The sequence below is a fragment of the Neocloeon triangulifer genome, unplaced genomic scaffold (assembly GCF_031216515.1).
Source record: "Neocloeon triangulifer isolate White Clay Creek 2 clone unplaced genomic scaffold, ASM3121651v1 ptg000002l, whole genome shotgun sequence".
NCBI lineage: Eukaryota > Metazoa > Arthropoda > Insecta > Ephemeroptera > Baetidae > Neocloeon > Neocloeon triangulifer.
In genome coordinates, this window is record NW_026775545.1 from 338,503 (window position 1) to 357,774 (window position 19,272).

General features: G+C 36.6%; 2 protein-coding genes across 2 annotated transcripts; one reads left to right on the forward strand and one right to left on the reverse strand.

Moving 5' to 3' along the window:
• Positions 1-21: 21 nt before the first annotated feature.
• LOC132205008 (angiotensin-converting enzyme-like) lies at positions 22-12,320 on the forward strand. Its single transcript, XM_059633814.1, has 12 exons — positions 22-329; positions 6,261-6,419; positions 6,830-6,878; positions 6,944-7,087; positions 7,148-7,327; positions 8,454-8,548; positions 8,616-8,761; positions 8,829-8,962; positions 9,764-10,001; positions 10,292-10,393; positions 10,815-10,937; positions 10,993-12,320. The coding sequence occupies exons 1-12, from the start codon at positions 102-104 to the stop codon at positions 11,669-11,671; spliced, it is 2,277 nt and encodes a 758-aa protein (XP_059489797.1). The 5' UTR covers positions 22-101; the 3' UTR covers positions 11,672-12,320.
• On the reverse strand, positions 12,239-14,390 carry LOC132205009 (golgin subfamily A member 6-like protein 4). Its single transcript, XM_059633816.1, has 5 exons — positions 14,230-14,390; positions 13,634-13,782; positions 13,322-13,576; positions 13,100-13,267; positions 12,239-12,650 (listed from the first exon to the last, which is right to left on the reverse strand). The coding sequence occupies exons 2-5, from the start codon at positions 13,748-13,750 to the stop codon at positions 12,381-12,383; spliced, it is 810 nt and encodes a 269-aa protein (XP_059489799.1). The 5' UTR covers positions 13,751-13,782; positions 14,230-14,390; the 3' UTR covers positions 12,239-12,380.
• Positions 14,391-19,272: the final 4,882 nt, after the last annotated feature.

Sequence of the window (19,272 nt, forward strand, 5' to 3'; positions counted from 1 at the left end):
ACTTGGCGTCGAGCACCGCCGAGTCAATGTTTCAGATTCAGTCTTGGTGAGCAAGTGCTAGTGTGTGGAGGTGCCGAAGGTTTTGCGCCTCACCAGCCGACATGAAGGGCCGCGTGCTGCTTTTGGTGGTCGGCGCCGTGGTGTTGATTAGTGCCGGCGCCGCGTTCGGCGCCTCCCTGTTCTCGCTGGACGACGAACGCAAAGCGGCGCAGAAACTCGAGCTGCTCGACTGGGACCTCGAAGCCGAGGAGGACGGGTGCGACAATGTGCAGACCACCCTTTGGTCTTTTCTGACAAAGCCAGATGATGACGCGATTGCTAAAGAAAGAGTAAGATTATAGCAAATAATATAATATTTAATTTAAATTTAGCTTTCTTTATCAACTTAAATCAAATTTAAAATTATTTTTCTTTATCTTTCATAAAAATATCTGTTTATTAAATGTTTTTTCTTTTAATTTCATGCTTAACCTTTTAAATGTGTTGATAATACAAATTAACAGAAAGTGCAATATTTTACTGATATAATTATATTATTATTTATTATATTTCAAAAAAATTTAATATAAATTAATACTATTTTATGAATTATGATGTTAAATTTATTTATATTATTATTTATTTATTAATTTATCTTTTTTTATGATTATACAGAACACAACACTTTAAATAATGAATTCATATATTTTAAAAAATTTTCATAAGTATGTAATTGTTATATATATAAGAATTGTGTTAAATTATTTTTTGTGAAAAGGTGCCCTTTAAAAATAATAATCATATTTACTTTTTGCCTTTTTGTATCTTGCATTATAGATATCTTATTACCGTTTCATTACTAATTAATTGTCATAATATTGAATTTTATTAACTTGACGATTCAATTTGATGTTAAAAAAATCAGGAGTAAGTGACGGAAGATTATTTATGTAACTCTTCACTTCATAAAAGTTTTAGTCGTAAAATATTGTTGAAAGACCGTCGGACGTTAAACTCGTGTCGTATACCTTTAGCCTGGAGCGCAACAGGTTACTTTATTAAACCGCAGTAAAATTAACCTGCACGCTTACCATCGAATTTCTACAGTTTAATCACACGGAAGCAATGCAAATTCCTTTAAAGGGCCGGTCTTGCTGAATCTAATTGAGGAACTACAAAATTTACTTATCACATACACAATTATAAATTCTTCTGGTTTCGTTGAGCAGGAAAAGGCACTTTCTTTTGCTCGGTTATCTTTCAGAGAAGTCGTGCTGTATGACGAACTCATCTCTGCTTTTTTAGTATATCTCTGTGGCGCGCTGAGAGAGCAGAGAGATCAATAAAGGTGCGGGGCCAAAAGCTAATCCATTACCGGCATTAAACGCGCACACCGACTTGGGACACATTTCTTTCTTCCTCCCACGTCTCGCCGAGTGAAATATAAAATAATCTTGACTCGTCTGAGGGCCGGGCATGAACGTATCAGCCAAGGAATTTTTCTTTCTTTTTCACATTCATGTGTGTGTAGAGCGCTGTTTCTCCCGATTGAAGCAAAATTTCGGATGTAGGTCACGGCTTGTCGGTGAAGTACTAAACTCCTTTAATTGCATCGTGTATATACTAAAAATGCCAGAGTCATAATGAAATCTTGGTTTTAATTCAATCGCTGCAGGCAACCGCGCGATTTCTTTACGAAAGGACATTTTTATAAATCTTGCAAAATTTTACAAGGCGACACTCGGCGGTTTGCAGTTTAATTTATTTCGATGGTTATTGAATTTACATTATTATCTGATACAAGTTTCGAAAGCTTTTTTTCAACAAAACCGTGACGCAGACTGACGTGATATCGAAAACTAACATTCATTCAGTCTTATTTTTCATATAAATTAATATTTATTTTTATAAATTTTCTCCAAAAAAAGTAAGTGTGAAAAATTTTCATCATTATTATCTGACCAATCGAAATTCCCCAGAATTGCGAGCCAAAATTGTCACATCCCTCTCGACACACCCTTGCTCTGCTATGAGTGGTGTTTGCAGATTGCTAAGGGATTTCGCAGAATTCGGATCAATAGCGTCACTAGGCGTGGATTTTCCCTTTATTAAGCAGACTTCCTTTTCCTCCTCTCTCTAAACAAAGAGAGTCACCGCGTGCAGCTGTCTTTTCGCAAAAGGTGATCTGACCATGGCAGGAAAAAAACGGCTCACCGCGCATTACAAAGCAATTTGAATAGAATTGGATATTAAAATGCATAATGGAAAGTGCGTCAATGCATTTTATGTGCAGTCATTCTGCATTAATTTAATAAAATTTAGAACGATTTAAAAGAAATGTGTTTTTAAACGGTCTAAATAAAAATAACCGTCCGTTTATTCAGTTAAAATTCTATTGATAGAGAGATTATTGAACTCTGGCTAAAGACGCTGTTCCTCATTTTCTGACCACATTGTATTGTTGTGAAGCTGCATTTAGAGCGGCAAACTCGTTACGAAGCCAAGCAAAGTGCATTCAAATCGAACACAGTCCATCTCAGCTGGCGTTGAGTCAGATGATAATTGCGTCGGCCGTCGTTTTATTGCATCGCAGCGAGTGAATCAAACAAGTGCCTTAAGCGTCGTATCTGTGTAATGACGATGGGCCCGGTGCGTGTGTACTTTTCGGTTGCGTCACGAGCACAGCAGGCGAGCCGCGTGGAGATGGATGCAGATACGACGAGACCGGCCGATGCTGCACGCACAGTATATATATTAGGAAAAAAAAACAGGCTTCGGCGCTAGATAAGGAAAATAATGTGCGTGAAAAACAACAGACGAAAAAAAAGAGCTGAAACGGAAATAGAGCGATTGTTGTATCAGATTATCAAACGGTCAAGTTCTTGAGCAAGGCTTAAAAAATAATGGCCTATAAAAATATTACATAAAAAAAAACTATTTTCAGAACAATCTTTTTTGTAAATTTTTCTGATTGTATGTTTTGTAATTGATGGAGAAAAAATTTAAAACAAATAAATAACTATAAATTTTAAGACCGATTTTTACGTCGATTACTGAAGCCGTGCGAGAGATCAAGAAAAAAAATTATCGTGATCAGACTTTTGTTGCCAAAATTTGAACTTTTAATTAAAAATCAATTCCCTGCCAGCAGAAAATGTCTTCTGCTTTCAGAAAATCAAAACTTTCATTAAAACCTCTACACAAAAAAATTCCACAAAAACAAAACAGACACAAGCGCGCTTAAACACGAATTTTACCATTAAAATTATAAAATTTATTTAATTTATATTGTTAATTAAGTTGAATTATTTTAAATGTATTTTTGAAAGTTTCCTCGTTGTAAAAATTGACAAATGGCTCTACAAGTTTTGGTCATGGTCTGAGATTCTATTTCTAGAGCAAGAAAAATTATCAGCAAACTGAAAAACCACATTTAAAAAAGTCAAATTCTTAAATTTAACAAATTTGTTACTACTTTTAAAGATTTTATGAATTTATTAATATGGTTGCAGACCGTGACCGAAACTAATAGAGCCGCATTGTTTTTGAATACATTTTTCACAACGAGGAAAATGCCCGATCTCTTCATATCCACGAAATACGTTTAATAATTTCATGGTGATTTGAACTTAAAATCGGCCTCGATGGTTTTTTGTGAGTTTTTTATTGTTTTAAAAAAACAATATCCTGCTCTGCATATTTCGGCTGCGGGCTGCAGCCATAATTCATGAGCTGCGAAAACATTTTGACAAAAATTAATCTTTTTTCAAAAATTATTTTTCTTTCAAATTGAAAATTTTCCGCGCAAAATTATTTAAATTAACATTTCTTCACAAAAATCCATCGAGGGCAAACCGATTTTAAATTCAAATCACCATGAATCAACCCTGATCGATCGTGAAATTCCACAACATTAAATAATTTATTTACTTCTTCTCCGTTCGATGCAGTCAATTCAAATAAATTAAAAATAAAATTTATTCCAAGTTTAAAACACTAATTGTTCAATTTCTTCAAATAATAAATTTATTCCTCGTTTTCCTCCCAAATCGCGGCGCCGATCAGCAAAATTAGGCCAATTCACTTAGGTTTATAAGTTTTAAGCTCGACCAACCCACATATTCATTTCCCATTGACTGCACTCTCGGATTGTTGGTGCTCAACAATCCACTCCTGCACATACCACCTGCCTCTTTCAATATTTCCATAATCCCCACGTGCATTCTTCACCGCGTCATCTCTCCTGCGCGGCTGCATTCGGCGTTTTTTTTTTTATTTTAAGCTCGAGCTGCAGTGGAGCGGGACTCACCTGACACACTCGTTATATACCTTTCTCGACACGTAACACAATTCCTGCAGCAGCAGGTTACGTTTGTTTGCCTCCAAGGTCACTTTCATCAACCGCCCGCCCGATCATTATCGCGCTAATTTCGCTGCTGCAACGCCGCCCTGCCTTTTGTCTTTGAAGAGATGCGCGTTTGTCGCTAACGAGCGCATCGAAATTGATAATTAATTGTGTTCATAGAAACATTTTTTAATTAAAACCGTGAAGAGAAAGTGGAATTATTCAGCTTGCACATGTATGAAAATTTAATTCTGGCCTCGGAACCCTGATAATTTTTATCCTTGGAGAGTCAAAGTCGAAGTTCTTATTTTGATAAATTTTTTTGAAATTATATAATTTCACAATCGTTGGCTACTTTTCATTTCGTAAAACCGCAAATAGTAATTTAAAACCACAACTGCTCAAGTGTGATGAAATTTAATAAAATTTATCTTAGGAAAGTCTCTCATCTGATTGTGACCAAACCACACCTGGTTAGGGGTTTGGAGAAATTAGCACTTCTTTGTTAATCTCGCAAACTGGGCCAAAGTTAAAATTTCTTTGAATATAGAAGGAGCTCTTTCTGTCGCGTCACCAGTGTCTTTTTGTCCGAGAAGTGCGGCGTCACGGTTGCACGCGGCTCGCCTTGCAGGAGCGAAACTGCTGCTTTTTGTGTGTTTGACCCAGAGAGAGGATAGGAGGAACGTGACGCCGAGACCAAAACTAGTACCGCACTCATTTTCCACCGAGTAAACACACAGAACGAGAGAGCGACGATTTCGTCAAAACATTAAAAACACACGAGCCATGAATTGCGAAAACTGGCATTGCAATTCCGCCGCGCTCGGAGAGAAGAAGAAGGAAAGTTTCCAAACGGCGGTTCTAACACCAAAGACGGAACGAATCGTGTCGCGAATTCACCGCTGTACCTTTGCACTATGGTGAGGGGCAATTTAGCTCAATTAGCACATTAGTGTGTAGGCAAGAGACCATGTTAGGCGCATTTAATTAATATTATACACTAAAGATTGTTTGAAGAAATTGGCATTTGAGAGGAGTCAATTGTGAGGAAATGAAAATGCTAGGCCTGTCTTTCAATGAAAGTTCTTAATTAAACAAAAATTTGATGGTTAAATTTTAAAATAAATTGCAATCATCTTTTATTATATAAGATTTCCTACAGATTTTAATGTTAATTTTATTAACAAAATTCTATATAAATGTTATTGATTTCACGCAACAAATTTGTAATTTTGTAACAATATTTAATTTAAATAAATTTAACTTAACATTTATTCCACTTAACGTAATTGTTTTAAAAATTATTTTATATAAATATTAAAATTTAATAAATTCTACCAATTTATCTTCACATGGAGAAATTTACAATGAAAAAACAATTTTTTTTTTAATTAAAATAAATTTATTTTTATCTACATAAATATTGTAAACAGTCAATTAAACTGTCAATTTTAGTCCAAAAATTATTACAGGTTAGGAAACTTGGTTCTATTATTTCATATTTTAAATTTCTTATCTAAATAGCCCAAAAATTAAAATTTTTATTTTTAAATATCATTTCATTTTCACTGTTGAAATGCAAATCTATTTTACTTACGTGCCAGCAATTTGTGCAAAAATTTATGATCTTACTGTTAGCAGTAAATTGTCAAATTACATTATCCTTGAAATATATTAAGTAAGATCAAATCGGCATGTTTTTTTCGCTTGCCCTTTCCCTGCTATTGATCGTTCTGAATTATGCAATGTTTTATTTTCCCATCATTTTATGCTGCCCGCGGGCCAAATTGAGATCGATGAAGCAAAAATACATAAACGCGCCACCGCACGCGCGTAAATAATGGAATAGCTTTTTGCGGAGGCGGCGAAGCACTTCGCGATGAATAATTTAACCGTCCGGCGCGCATTGTTTTTTAAGTGTGAATTATTGACGCAGGTGGAGGCGATGGTGAGGTCGGCGGCACACCAGAAGGGGGTCGCCGTCGAAACACGACCCTATATCGGACGCGAGTTCCGCTCTGCAGAACCCAGACGACGCGCGGACATCATGGGACATCCTGGCGCGGCGCTTTTATCAGAAGGAGATATCAGAATGGTCAGTTTAAAAATTTATTTTATTTTCTACGTCAAACTTTTATCTGAAAAAAAAAAAAAAAAAAATAGCCAAGGTTGGAAAAATTGGCTTAATTAGTGTTTTTTTTTTTAAATTCTGATTGAATATTTTTCTTGCATTATTAATTAATTGAATTTTGATACAGTTTTATTTGAATGCATTTTTAATTCTTGACATTTTATATATAATTTGTTTTTATTATTTTGCAAATCATAAGATTTCGTCACGAGTCTTTGTGTACCTACGAGCAAAGGTCAAATCAGAAATTCCATTTTTCATTAATAATGCAATGACGCGAGGAAACACAAGAAAGTTCTATCGATGCAATTTCAAATGCAAAATGATCATCATCATTCTCGCCAATCGTTTTAACATATAATTTCCATTCAAAGGGCGCCGAGTTCATTGTCGCTGCCGAGCAGAAGCAAAAGTCTCTGTCGAGTATGTTTTTTCCTCTAATTATCCGCACGCATCATTTTCTAATTAACCCATCAATCACGCAACAGATTATTCGAGCGCTTTCGCGTCAATCAAGGACGAGACGCAGCTCGAGAGTTTGTGGACCGAGTGGCAGCAACAATTGCAGCCGGACGAGGACGATGACTATTCAAACTTTTTGCGCCTCACCGAACAAACTGCGTCTTTGAATAGTAAAAAAAATTCGGAATATTTTCGCGTGCAAAGGTTTTTACAAGGTGCTTATCTAACAGGGGAGCGGAATCTGGAGAACTTGTGGGAAATGCAGACCGAGTGGTCCGACGGATATGCCAAGGCTAAACGCCTGTGGGCAGAGATCGAGCCGCTCTACCTCAAGTTCCACGATTACGTACGCAGAAGACTGCAGAAAATTTATCCTGATGTACCGGAAAACATTCCAGTGCACCTGCTAGGTACATAATCAGATTTAAGAAAAATTAATGCCTAATTAATTAAAATTGATTCTTTAAAATTTTTATCAAAATTTTCACGATAGATTTTACTCAAATTGGCCAAAAAATGACCTATCTTGATTTTCACAAATGTTGTTGGGCTGGTGAGGTAAAATTTCATCACTCGAAAATTTCGGATACTTTTCCGAGAAATCAGATTTCCGAAAAATGCGATAAAAAACAGAAAATATTGAATATCTTTGCTTATATTTTGAAATTAAGTAAGTTCTCTTCGGTGCTAGACGTAAAATTTAACGCCCAACAACTTTTCTGTTGACAACTTTTGTGTAGGTCAAAGGTCAAGGTCACTAAATTGCAAAATTCACTTTCTGACGCAATTTTCGCAAAGATGCACCCCTCAAATATTTTTCGGGGTATAGGAAAAAAAAAGTGTGTAGAACAAAACCTTTGATTTCAAAATGGGATTATTTTTTGTTTTTGAGATATTTTTAAATGAATTTTAAAAAGCAGACAGATAATAGCTTTTTTTGCATTGAAAAACACTACTTTTTTAAATTCATTTATAAATATCTCAAAAACAAAAAATAACCCCATTTTGAAAATCGAAGGTTTTGTTCTACACACTTGGGGCTACATTTTTCCTATACCCCCAAAACTATTTGAGGGGAGCATCTTTGCGAGAATTGCGTTAAAAAATGAAATTTGCAATTTAGTGACCTTGACCTACACAAACGTTTTTAACAGAAAAGTTGTCGGGCGTAAAAAGTTACATCAATATGTAGATAGAGCAAACTTAATTTCTAAATAGAAGCGAAGAGATTCAATATTTTCTATTTTTTTTTGGAAATTTGATTTCCTGGAAAAGCGCCCAAAATTTTCAAGTGAAATTTTAGGGAGCACAGCGTCTTTCTACCCCAAAAACATATGTGAAAATCGGGATGGGGTTCTTTAATGAAAATTTCAGCCAATTGGATTTAAATCTATCGTGAAACCACCTTATTGTTTATTATTATATATATTTTTTGTTTTTAATATTGATAATAATTTTATTTTTATTACTCACAACGTAAAATTAAACAAATTTCCTCGTATTGATTAAAACTTGTTATGTTCTTTGCCTTTGAAGGTTCTCCAGAGGGAGTCGATTGGACTTTCATTGCCAAGGAAACGCTCTTGCAGGAGGAGCTGATCAAAAGTCTGGAATCTGCAATATCACAGCAGGTTGCCAAATTTTAATATAATCCCTTTCAGCATATTCTAATCCACTCCTTTATCCTTCCTCAAACAGAACAAAGAGCAGCTTTATCGACGGGCCCAGCAAATGAGTCACGACTTCGGTCTGCCAGATTTGGGTCGCAGTTTTTGGGAGCAGTCGGAATTCGCCGGGCGCTGCCCTTCCGAGGTCATTTCCGCCTGCAGTGACGAAGGCGTCAGGTGCGAATCAAACTCTAATTAGATCTATTTTTCGCTTATTAAATATATATTTTTTTTTTAATTATAGGGTGGTCACGTGCAACTCGTCGTCACGTTGGGCGGACTATTTGGAAGCAAACGAAAACATCTTCCGCGGGTCGTACTTTAATTTGGCCGCACGATCAAACTCGTACGTCTTCCGACACGGCAACCGCTTCTCCGGTAAGTTAATTTGTTTTCATTAAAAGCTCTCGACCGAAGTTCAATTTTATTGCATCTCTGGAGACGCGTCTTATCGCACAAGAGCCGCACTTGTGACGTCGACAAACAAAAGCGGTCTGAATTGTATTCTTTTCAAGGAGATACTCATATAAGCGCCCTTGGAACGGATCTTTCAGGATTTACAAAGTTCAATCTGACCCAATTAATAATAAAATTGTTCTGCGATAGGCTCGGAAAGGCTTAATTAAAATGTTGCTTTCAATCAACGCATGTGCAGATAAAAAAAAGTGTTTAGATTATTTTAAAATCAATTAAATTGTATATCAAAATATGTAAAGATAAGTACTGGCTTTCCATTGCCGAAGCAGTGAAAGGGTAATTTAAATTTAATTTTAATTAAATGTTTCACTAAAATAATAATTGTTCCAAGATATCCCCAAAGGCGATGATTTTATTTGTTAACTTAATTAATAGCACGTTTTCTGTAAATAATTTTTATTTTAATTATATTAAATTTTAAATATAAAACTTCAACTTTATGCTTTCTTGAATTTAAAAATTTGAAATTTGAAAAAATAGATGCAAATTAAATTAATTACTTTGAGGATAATTTGATAAAGCCCAAAAAATGAAATTGAAAAACTTTGTCCAAGCTTATTTAAGTTATTGTAGAAAATATTTCTTATTAGATTAAAAGCAGAAGGCAAGAAAATTTTGATTAAAAATATTCTGTTTTCTATTTTTATATATTAATATGTGTGAAAAATTAAGTGTTCATGAAGAGCATTACCTGATTTCCAGCTATACCAGAAGCCGTGTCCAGTCTGGGTGGTCTGTTGGCTGCAGCTAGCTCGGTGGACTCGGAAGGTTTGGTGTCTCGAGATCCGTCCGACCCTCTTGGCCAGGCAGTCAATCTGAGGCTGCTGGTTGCTCTGAGGACGCTGCCCCGTCTGCCAGCTCTGCTCGCCGCCGACCTCTGCCGCATCCGCGACGCCCCCTTTCCCTCGCGCCCTCTGCCACCCTCTTGTTGGCAGGACAGGTACGTTCTGTCTCCACCAATCAAATTAACTTGCAAACACGACACCCCTGATATTATTGCCTGTCGACGGCAATTGGCACTTTGATCTACGACGTCGCCACTGATCAACAATTTCAACACCACTTGCGGCTTTGCAATTTATGTCTCGTTGTCAGACATTATTCCTTTAGGTGTCTGGCAGAAGAGCAATTAATTAAATTTGTAAAGACACAAAAAAATTGATTAGTAAATAAAATAAAAAATATTGAATTTCATGCTGAATAATTAATTTTCTATTTTGCAAATTACAGAACAAAAATGCAAAGAGTGGCGCCACCAAGTTCCTTGAGTGGCAAGGACGTTTTTGATCTCTTTGCTGACAGGGCAGTCACCGCAAACGCTCCTCATCTAAGGTAAAAAAGATTTTATTTTATTTCCAAATGAAATTTGTTTGAAGAAGTTGACACTCGAGGAGATGATCATGGATATGAAGAGATTGGGCTTTTCCTTGTTGCAAAAAATTTGCTTTTTATTCAAAAACAAACGGCTCTACCAGTTTCGGTCACGGTCTAAAAAAAAACCACATTTTAACATAGAAATAAAAATCTTAAAACTAATTAGTTCAAATTCAAGTACCAACCTTTTTTTTTGTGCTTTTTTTTTGCTGATTTTATTGTAATTTTCTTGCTCATGAAATAGGGTCGCAGACCGTGACCGAAACTGGTATAGCCGTTTGTTTTTTTAATAAAAACAAATTTTTTGCAACGAGGAAAAGCCCGATCTCTTCATTTCCAAATGAAATAATAATCATTTAAATGGAATTTGGATTTTCAGTGAATTTGCTGGGACGATTCTTCAGTTCCAACTTTATGAATATCTGACCAAGAGTTCTGGTTTGTCCAGGAGGGACTTGTTCAAAATCGGCATTCAGAAATTGCAGGCTGATGATAATTTCAGGTTTGTTTTGTTTTCAATTATTTTTAATATAATTGATTAAAAATTGTTTAAACAGGAGTTTGCTGAGGGGTGGATTGGCACTTCCGTGGCCAAAACTGCTAGAGGAGCATCTGAACATCACCGAAATCAGCACGGCGCCCCTGCTCAAGTTCTTCAAACCCCTTTTGCCGGTGTTCGATGACATGTCGCCCGTGGACGAAATCCCAGACTACGACGCCAACACCGAATACCCTCCGGAGGTGTCGTCATCCTCACCGTCACCGCCACCACCGCCCTCCCCAACCCCCAGAATAAGAGAGGTGAAATCATCGACTCTCAGTCCCAAACCGGAAGTAGTGGAAGTTAGCACCTCTGAAACGGAAACGGATGTTCCGACCGAGTCGAACCTTGCGCAGGACGAGGTCTCCACGTCACAGCCAACGACCTACATCGCCATCGGGGGAATCCTCCTTGGGGTGGTCATTGTTGTGGCGGCCATTTTCATCGTCAATCGGCGCCGGAAGAAGCGTCCGGAAATTCGCAAGTCGAGCAACGGCGCCACCTACGAAGCCGTGATCCGTCGCAGCGCCGGTCGTCCTGCTTCCTTCTCTCCGGTCGTCGCCAAGCGACTTTCCGAGAACGGAAATGAACCCCCCTTACCCCTGTTTTCAACGTTTTCCAGCTCAACCGAGTCACCCGAGTCACCGACGGAAAGCATTCCTCTCGAGGAAACCAACGGAAAGTTGAGTAATTGATTTTTTTTCCTCAAAGAAGGAGGAAGACTTTGTTATGCGAATATTTATTAACTGCAAGTGTGTGTTGATCAGAAGATGATTTTTATGTTATGATGTTCGTTGTTAATTAATGCTTGGCATTAATTGTAAGTAGCATCCAAATAATTAATTAGGCTAATCTAAAATTGAGGCCAATTGTAAATTTATAAGTTTCTAAATCAATTGTATAATTTTTACAATAATTTCTCGTCAAAAATTATCGCGATTCCAACGTCTCATGTTATTTGTTACCCAGTTTGTGTGTTTCCGAACTGCCAAAATATGTGAGACTTCAGTCCGCCCTATTACGCTACACTTTGTGATATTAGACGTAACCTTCGTGTGCGTGAGTCCTAGGAGAGTAAGTGCGTTTTCTCATTCTACTTGCTAATGACGTTGCAAAGTTACCATATGAGAGGCAAAAGCAAGCAGAGTGGCGTCCTAGTATTCCTATTTTTGGAAGAAGTTCTTTTTCGCGACGATATATGTTTTTATAATTGTCTTATAAAGAAAACTAAGAGTTTTTTTTAAATAAAAATCTTCCTGAAATTCCCTTAAAAGTTCCATATAATATTATATATATTTTGTTGTAAATAAACAGACAAATTTCAAAAATTTTTTGTTTACTGTCCCCACCTTTTCCTTAATTGGTACACAAATTTTAGCGGAAGTTTTTTTTTTTTTAATTACGTTACTGCTCAAGAAGGGGTTCTTCAGGGAGCATTTCAAGCACGGCGATTGCCTCTGGTGGCACCAGAGCTCTCAACTTCTCGTTTTCGATCTTGATCAATTCCACCTTCTGCTCGTATTTGCTCTTGAGGTCTTGGAAGATGCGCAGCTGGTTTTCGTACTCGTTCTTAAGCTCTGCGTTCAACTTCACTGCCGTCTCCATTTTCGACAAAACGGCGCTACGACGCTCCTTCTCGGCCAGCGCGTGATCCTCCAACAGTTTAATCGTTGTCTGGAAATTAGAAATAAATTAAAAATTAATAAATAAAATACATAACACATTTTATTTGGATGACGGATAAATAGAAAATTTTGATCTGTTTAGTTTACTCTAATGAAAGTAATGCAAAATTTAAACAACTTAAAAAACTCTTTCAAAAAAAAGGTCACACATTTTTTTTGTTGTTCCTTTTTTAGATTATAGTACATATTATTAGATGATAGTTGATAGTACATTGAAATTTTTATTTTTATTAAATGAAAAAGAAAACCTTCCAAACTAAGCTGCTTTTTAATTTGTTTTTAATAACCAAAAACATTATGAGAAAAATCCCACTTAAATGTTCATTTTACTCAAGAGGAATTTTTTTCTCATCATTTAAATATAGAAAATTTGCTTTAAGTTAGCTTAAAAAAATGTTTACCTTAAAAAAATAAATTATTTGAGAATTAAAATAATACCTTAAGTTGGTCTGTTTCAAGCCCCCTGATGTTAAGAAGTTCCTTGTGAACGGCCACGACCTCTTTCAGCGCCTTGACCTGGCTCTGCAGCTGCGTGTTTTGCCTTTGGAAACTCTCGGTCTGTATAGTTGATGACTTCAGAGTGTCCGTCATGTTGTCTAAAGTTTCCTGTTCAAATGTCATTTGAAGAATATAAAAATTTATTTAAAAACAAAATCAAACTTTAATTGTTGCTCTTTCATTATCGGTCAGCGCCTCAGAGCCTTTTTTCGCCACGTCCAATTCCGCCTCCAACTCGGTTATCCGTTTCTCGGCCAACTGAAGTTTATTCTTGTAGTTTTCGCGGTCCTCAGTGCGAATCTGCAGCTCCTGCTCCAGTCGCTGCACCTTGGACGTCAAGTTTTCCTCCGCAGTCCCGTTGGTCTGTTTCTGCTCTTGGCTCAGCGTCTCGGCCAGTTTGTGGTTTTCACTCTCAGCCTGCAACGCGACGCACGAAAATAAATTTGAGATAAGAGAAGAGAGACACGGTCAGACCTCCTTCTGTAGGTTTAAGAGCTGCTGAATCTGCTCCTGGAGGGTGGCCACTTCTTTGGCCGCCGTTTCCACGTCACCCAAAGTTGGGACGGGTGCTGTGTCTGTCCCGTTCTCCATAGTCCCTTCTGACTCCCCACCTTCTGGATTTCCTGCAGATTTAAATCAGTGATGAAGAATGATTAAAATTTCTGTTAAATCTTATAAAAAAAAAATTATGATATTTGATTTAATTAAAAATAGCTATAAGTTCAATTTTATGTTTTATTTATAATTAAATAATAAAATTCAATATATTATTTTATTAGAAGAAGTTGACACTCGAGGAGATGATCATGGAAATGAAGATTCGGGCTTTTCCTCGTTGCAATAAAAACAATTTTGCAACGAGGAAAAGCCCGAATCTTCATTTCCATTATTTTATTATTTAAAAAATATAAAAACTCAAAAGCTGCAGAGCTTGCTTTCCATTTTAAAGAGATTTCTAAAAATAGCATCAAGTCATTAATAACGTAAAACAAACTTTAAGAATTTCACAGTTTCCCCTTTCAAACTTGACGTATTTTGACTTTTCATCAAACTGATTTGCGATTACTTACCCGCCGCGTTACCTATTCTGCCCGCCGGAAAGGAATTCTCGTCAAGGGAGGAGGATGAAACTACGGAGTTCGGTGCTGATGGCGAGTGCCCCTAAGTCTCTGAATCGTTCCTAGTGCGCAGGAAGTCACCGCCTGTGCCGCCAGACTGGCCAACTCATAAACGAAACAACTCATAAATCTAATTTCGCTCCTCTTGCCAATCTTCATCTAACATCCCTGAAACCGCATTTTTTAACTTTTTCGCACTAAAAGTTTCATTCAAATTGGAATAAAATATCAATTTGTTTATTTGAAGTATTTGGAATAGAGTTTGTTGGCACCGCTTTTTGCTTTCTCCGTCTTATAAACATAGAATACGCTATTTCAGGCTGGTGCTATTAATAGCGTACACACGGCGCTCTCCGTGCCTCCTCCGCCGTTCATCTGGCTCCCTCCCGCAGAGCTCGATTTTACGTCGAAAACAACTCTTACTGAAAAATAATTTCGCAGAAACATTAAAATTCGCCATTAATTGTTGCCGAAAAAGCACTTGGTAGTTTATTCTACTTTTTGGCGCTCTATTATTAGGGGTGGCTTTTTGGTTTGCAGGGGTGTTGCCAGATGTCTCTCTGGCGGGTCGGGTCGGAGCTTTTCTCCACAGAGAGCGCGAGAATTGACTCCTGAAAGCAATAAGTATGCAACCGGCTCGGCGTAGTTGCCCTTGGTGTTGCGTAACACTCGAAATTGCAGGCGCTACTCACTGTCAAGAATTATAATGAAATTTTTAAATTTTTTAATCTTCTGTAAAAAGGAAATGTTAAAAATATAGATTGCTAGAGAAACACCTAGTTTTTTAAACTGTTTACAATTATTTTTATATTTATTTTATTTTTATGTAAAATTATAAATTAAATTAAAATAACAAAAAAAATCATTAAAATTAATTGATAGCATTTCAAAATATTTTGATAATTTCTAATAAAAAAGCGAAAAAAATATTGCTACTTGTCTGTAATTTTGTATAAAAAATTTTTTTTATATTATTTAGAATCTGCATGTGCCACTATCGCATCATACCATTATTATAAATAAATTGATACCAATTCTTCTCTCTCTTCTAATTCCAACCAAGAAGATACGCAGATTATCTCACCCTAAAGTTCCTCCTGCAAGTCGTTATCATTTTAATACCTGGCGCTCATTCGTCTTGGCCGGGGGTGTTCTTATATATTTTTTCCGCCTCCATTAGCTTAATGACGTGTGTGTTCCCTCGCCGGCAATTTATTGCGCCTTGTTTTTTATCTTTTGGAGGTGCGCGCAATAAATTAGCAACCGAGAAATAAATTAAGAAAAGCCGCCGGTTGTTTCCGCACGGCTGCATATCTCGCAGGCGTTCGGGTAAATATACAACCAGGGCGGAGAGACTTCTTGCTTATTTACAGCCGGCTCTCGTCTGATAGGTTGCTTCGGGCGAGAATTATTTGTTGCTAAACTGCAAGACTAGAAAAACCTTTAAAATTTTCATGCAATTATAATTTGTAGAAATTTAGGGGAGAAAAATAATTTTAATTTGTTTTGTTTTAATTTGCTGTATTAATTGAAAGGTTTTATACCGAATCCTTTTTCCAAAATTTATCTCGTTCCGTGGGCGGACAGCGGTGGACAGAATCTGGAGACCATAATTCAATTTGCAGGTCCCACTGGTTTTCGTTCCCCGGCCGATTTATCTCGTTTATCCGGTGCGATATTCGATTCATTTTCGTTGCTGCCGCGAAAAAGGGCTGCGGTGTGAAGTGCAGGAGGGCCAACGAGGTTAATCCGCGCGTTCGGCCCGACTTAATCATTGTTTATGGCGCAGTTATGCCTCTGGTGTGTCAATAGCTATAAGCGGAAAACGGCCCTTTTATGTCCTCTCGTAAAGAAACGAACGTCACGAGAGTGCGCGCCAAACAAACAAACAAACATAAATATCGCGAGTGCGTATTAACGCCCGTCGCAATTTTTTTTCGCCCTAGCAAAAAAATATTTTCACAACTCTCTTGTGCACATACATAATCCTCATATTTCAGGTATGCGTTTTCGGGCGATAAATCCAAGACGTGCCAACCCTAATCTCGGCCGACCTTTTTCACCGTGGCTGGAGATATGATAAGTGGAGAGTTTTTTCCTGCTGAGAAGAGAATTCGCGGTTTTATACGACTTGGCCCGTTGTTCTTGAGTGAAAAAAACCTGAAACTTGATGCGAAAAATTAAAGTTTGATAATATTTCGCTGAATTCAGGTTTTTTAGTAAGAAATAATGTAATTTACATTAATCAGGTGATAAATAGTATCAAAATATTGAGATTTAATATTTGTTAATTTTTTCAATTAATGATATTGACATTGACAGTGAGAGAACTGAATAAAGGGAAAGGACAATCTAAGGGATGGTATATATTGTTTATACAAATTGAAATAAATTAATAAATGCTCTTTGAAACCAATTATTAAATTACAAAATTTTATTTTAATGGAAAATATAATACTGTGTATTCTTGAATCTTTAATAAAATTGTGATTTAAAGAGATTCATTCAAGATATTAAATAAATAATTTGTAGTATATATTTTAATATACTTTTATTATAAAAACGATAAAAACATTTAATATTTTAAAATAAATATTTTAATAATTGAAATAAGTAATAATTGTTATACAATTTATCAAAGAAGCTATTTTTCTATCAAGTGGTTCCTCTTTTGGAGTGAAAAACAATGTTTTTGAAAAACGGATGTCCCGAACGCTCTTCACCACTTTTATTTTCGCTCCCTCGTCTTCCTTTTCCGTTCGGAAGGTCGTTCCGAGAAGTAGGGAGCGGTGAAATCAGCAAAATCAGCGCGCATTAATCCGTCGGCGATATTCTATGAGGGCGCCCCTGCCCCGTCTCTGATATTGGAGAATCGGCAAATTTCACCCCAACGTGTGCCGTGCGGGTTGCACCGCACAACCCTTTCCACCACACAGATCAAACAAACGGTCTCTGATTGGAAACCTTTCAAACCTTAATTACGACGGCGTCCGTCCGAAAAAAAAGGAATAAATTTCTCCTTTTTTTTGTCAGCAGAGGGGACATAAAAATGAATGATGCAGCGGAGACTTGTGCATAATGCCGCGAGAGTTTGGTATTCAAGACGTGGCGCGGCTGCCGCTCCGCTCTTATTGAGATTTATGAACTGCTCTTATTACACACCGCCTTTTCTTTTCAGCTGGGAAAAATGTCACGGCGCAATTTCCCGGATTAATTTTTCCCGGGTCGTTTTTTATATTCCTCAATCCAGCTGATCAGCACGTTTTTTTTATTCGGCAGGAAGGAGGGCCAAAGTTTTTAATGTATTCAAAGCGGAAGGTGTCACTGCTTGCCTAAGGAAAATACTTTTCCATCTCTCTCGGTGCCGAGCAAAATATATCGCGCAGTCGTGTCGATTCGCAACTCGTGTGCGTTTCCTGTTTGCCCCGAAGTTCTTCTCAAAACTTTTGTCAGCTAGGCAGAAAAACTATATAAAAAGTTTGGACGCGCCCTTATATTCTCGACTCTTTTTTTTTACTCGTTCTCTTCGATCCGACAGGAGATGCACCGAGCGCGTGGCAAAAAATTCCCTCTTTTTTTGCGCGTAGAGAACAAAAGTGGCCGTGTATTGTGTGTTGCATTTCCAGTTAATGATACCGAGGCTCCCTGCGGGCAGATGTACGCACGCATTTTGTAATGATTCGTCCGCTTTTGTTCGGTGGAGGCAAAAGCGCGAGGGAAATCAAACCACGAGCTGATGTTATTGAAAAGACGAATGCGTGCGTTTCCCAAGTGGATCAATTGAACAGGGACAAGATGGACCACAATTGATGGAAGCTGAATTGTGTATATAGGAAGAGAGGGAAAATGTTCCAAAAAATTAAACATTTGTTCAAAAGTCTAAAAAGAACTAATTAAAAAATTAAAATTTTCAATAATTGCTGTTTCTTTTTTACTGCTTATTTGTTCAAAGTTAGAATGAAACATTTTTTTGGAGAGTAATAATTATTAAAAATAACGAAAATCCATTAAGTACTGAATATCTATAAATGTTTCGTTTCGTCTTCCGACCAAAGGCTGCGCATCCCAAAATTATGTTGGTACACGGCTGCCGTCAGAGCCATGGGGCCTTATGGCTCGGGCGGAAGACATCTTTTTTTTGGCCAACATAATAGAGCTGATGCGTGGCATTTGCTTCCGACGAGAAAAAAGCTCATGAATTAGGGTTGCAAACCCGCAACTGAAATTGGAAAGAGCACCGAGATTTGCTGTATCATGCAGAAACTATAAAGTTGCTCATCTTCACCGAGGAAGCCGGATTTTATTTCATTAAAAAAAAAGTACTAAATAGCATCAAATGGTAAAAATGCATAGAATGAACCTTTTGAGGCTGGTTAATTCCTCAATTTCATTTAACTTAAATTTGCATTGATTTCATAAATATGTAATATTAGATACAAATGGAACAATTATTGACATTACCAAGTGTTAGGTTTAACTGGGTTTAAAATATTAGAATTTTGTTGGAAAAATTTATATAAATATTTATACTATGCATTTTATTAAATGCTCAATTTTTTTTTCAGCTTATACATACAACGTATTTACATTATGATCCAAAAGACTTGAATAATAAAATGTATTATAATTAGCAATAAATGATATCAGTTGTAAAAATTGCTAGTTTAAATTAATAAATATTGAAAAACTTTAAATTTTATTATATATTAAATTATTTTGCAAACTCTTTTTCTATAATTTCATTTCATTTATTCTCTCGCAACAAGTCAAACAAAAGTAGAAAAATCACATTGGGAGAGAATTGGCAGCCAGCTCTGGTAAACAACTTACTAAAACTCGTAGGCTCAATTTGGAAGCAAAAGTGTTTCCAACTTAAACCTACTCGCCGAACTGGAGCCGTAAACGGGAAAAAGATTTATCAAAGGGTTACATATATATTTTGCATATATTTATTTTAGATTTATGAGCAAAAGAAACTGTTTTTTTTTTAAATTT

Coding starts and splice junctions, on each gene's coding strand:
- LOC132205009 (XM_059633816.1), bottom strand. CDS start 13,750: ATGGAGAACGGGACAGACACAGCACCCGTCCCAACTTTGGGTGACGTG. Junction 13,577..13,633: donor TCTTAAACCTACAGAAGGAG/GTCTGACCGTGT, acceptor GTCGCGTTGCAG/GCTGAGAGTGAAAACCACAA. Junction 12,651..13,099: donor TTGAAACAGACCAACTTAAG/GTATTATTTTAA, acceptor TCTAATTTCCAG/ACAACGATTAAACTGTTGGA.
- LOC132205008 (XM_059633814.1), top strand. CDS start 102: ATGAAGGGCCGCGTGCTGCTTTTGGTGGTCGGCGCCGTGGTGTTGATT. Junction 330..6,260: donor ACGCGATTGCTAAAGAAAGA/GTAAGATTATAG, acceptor TTATTGACGCAG/GTGGAGGCGATGGTGAGGTC. Junction 10,002..10,291: donor CCCTCTTGTTGGCAGGACAG/GTACGTTCTGTC, acceptor TGCAAATTACAG/AACAAAAATGCAAAGAGTGG.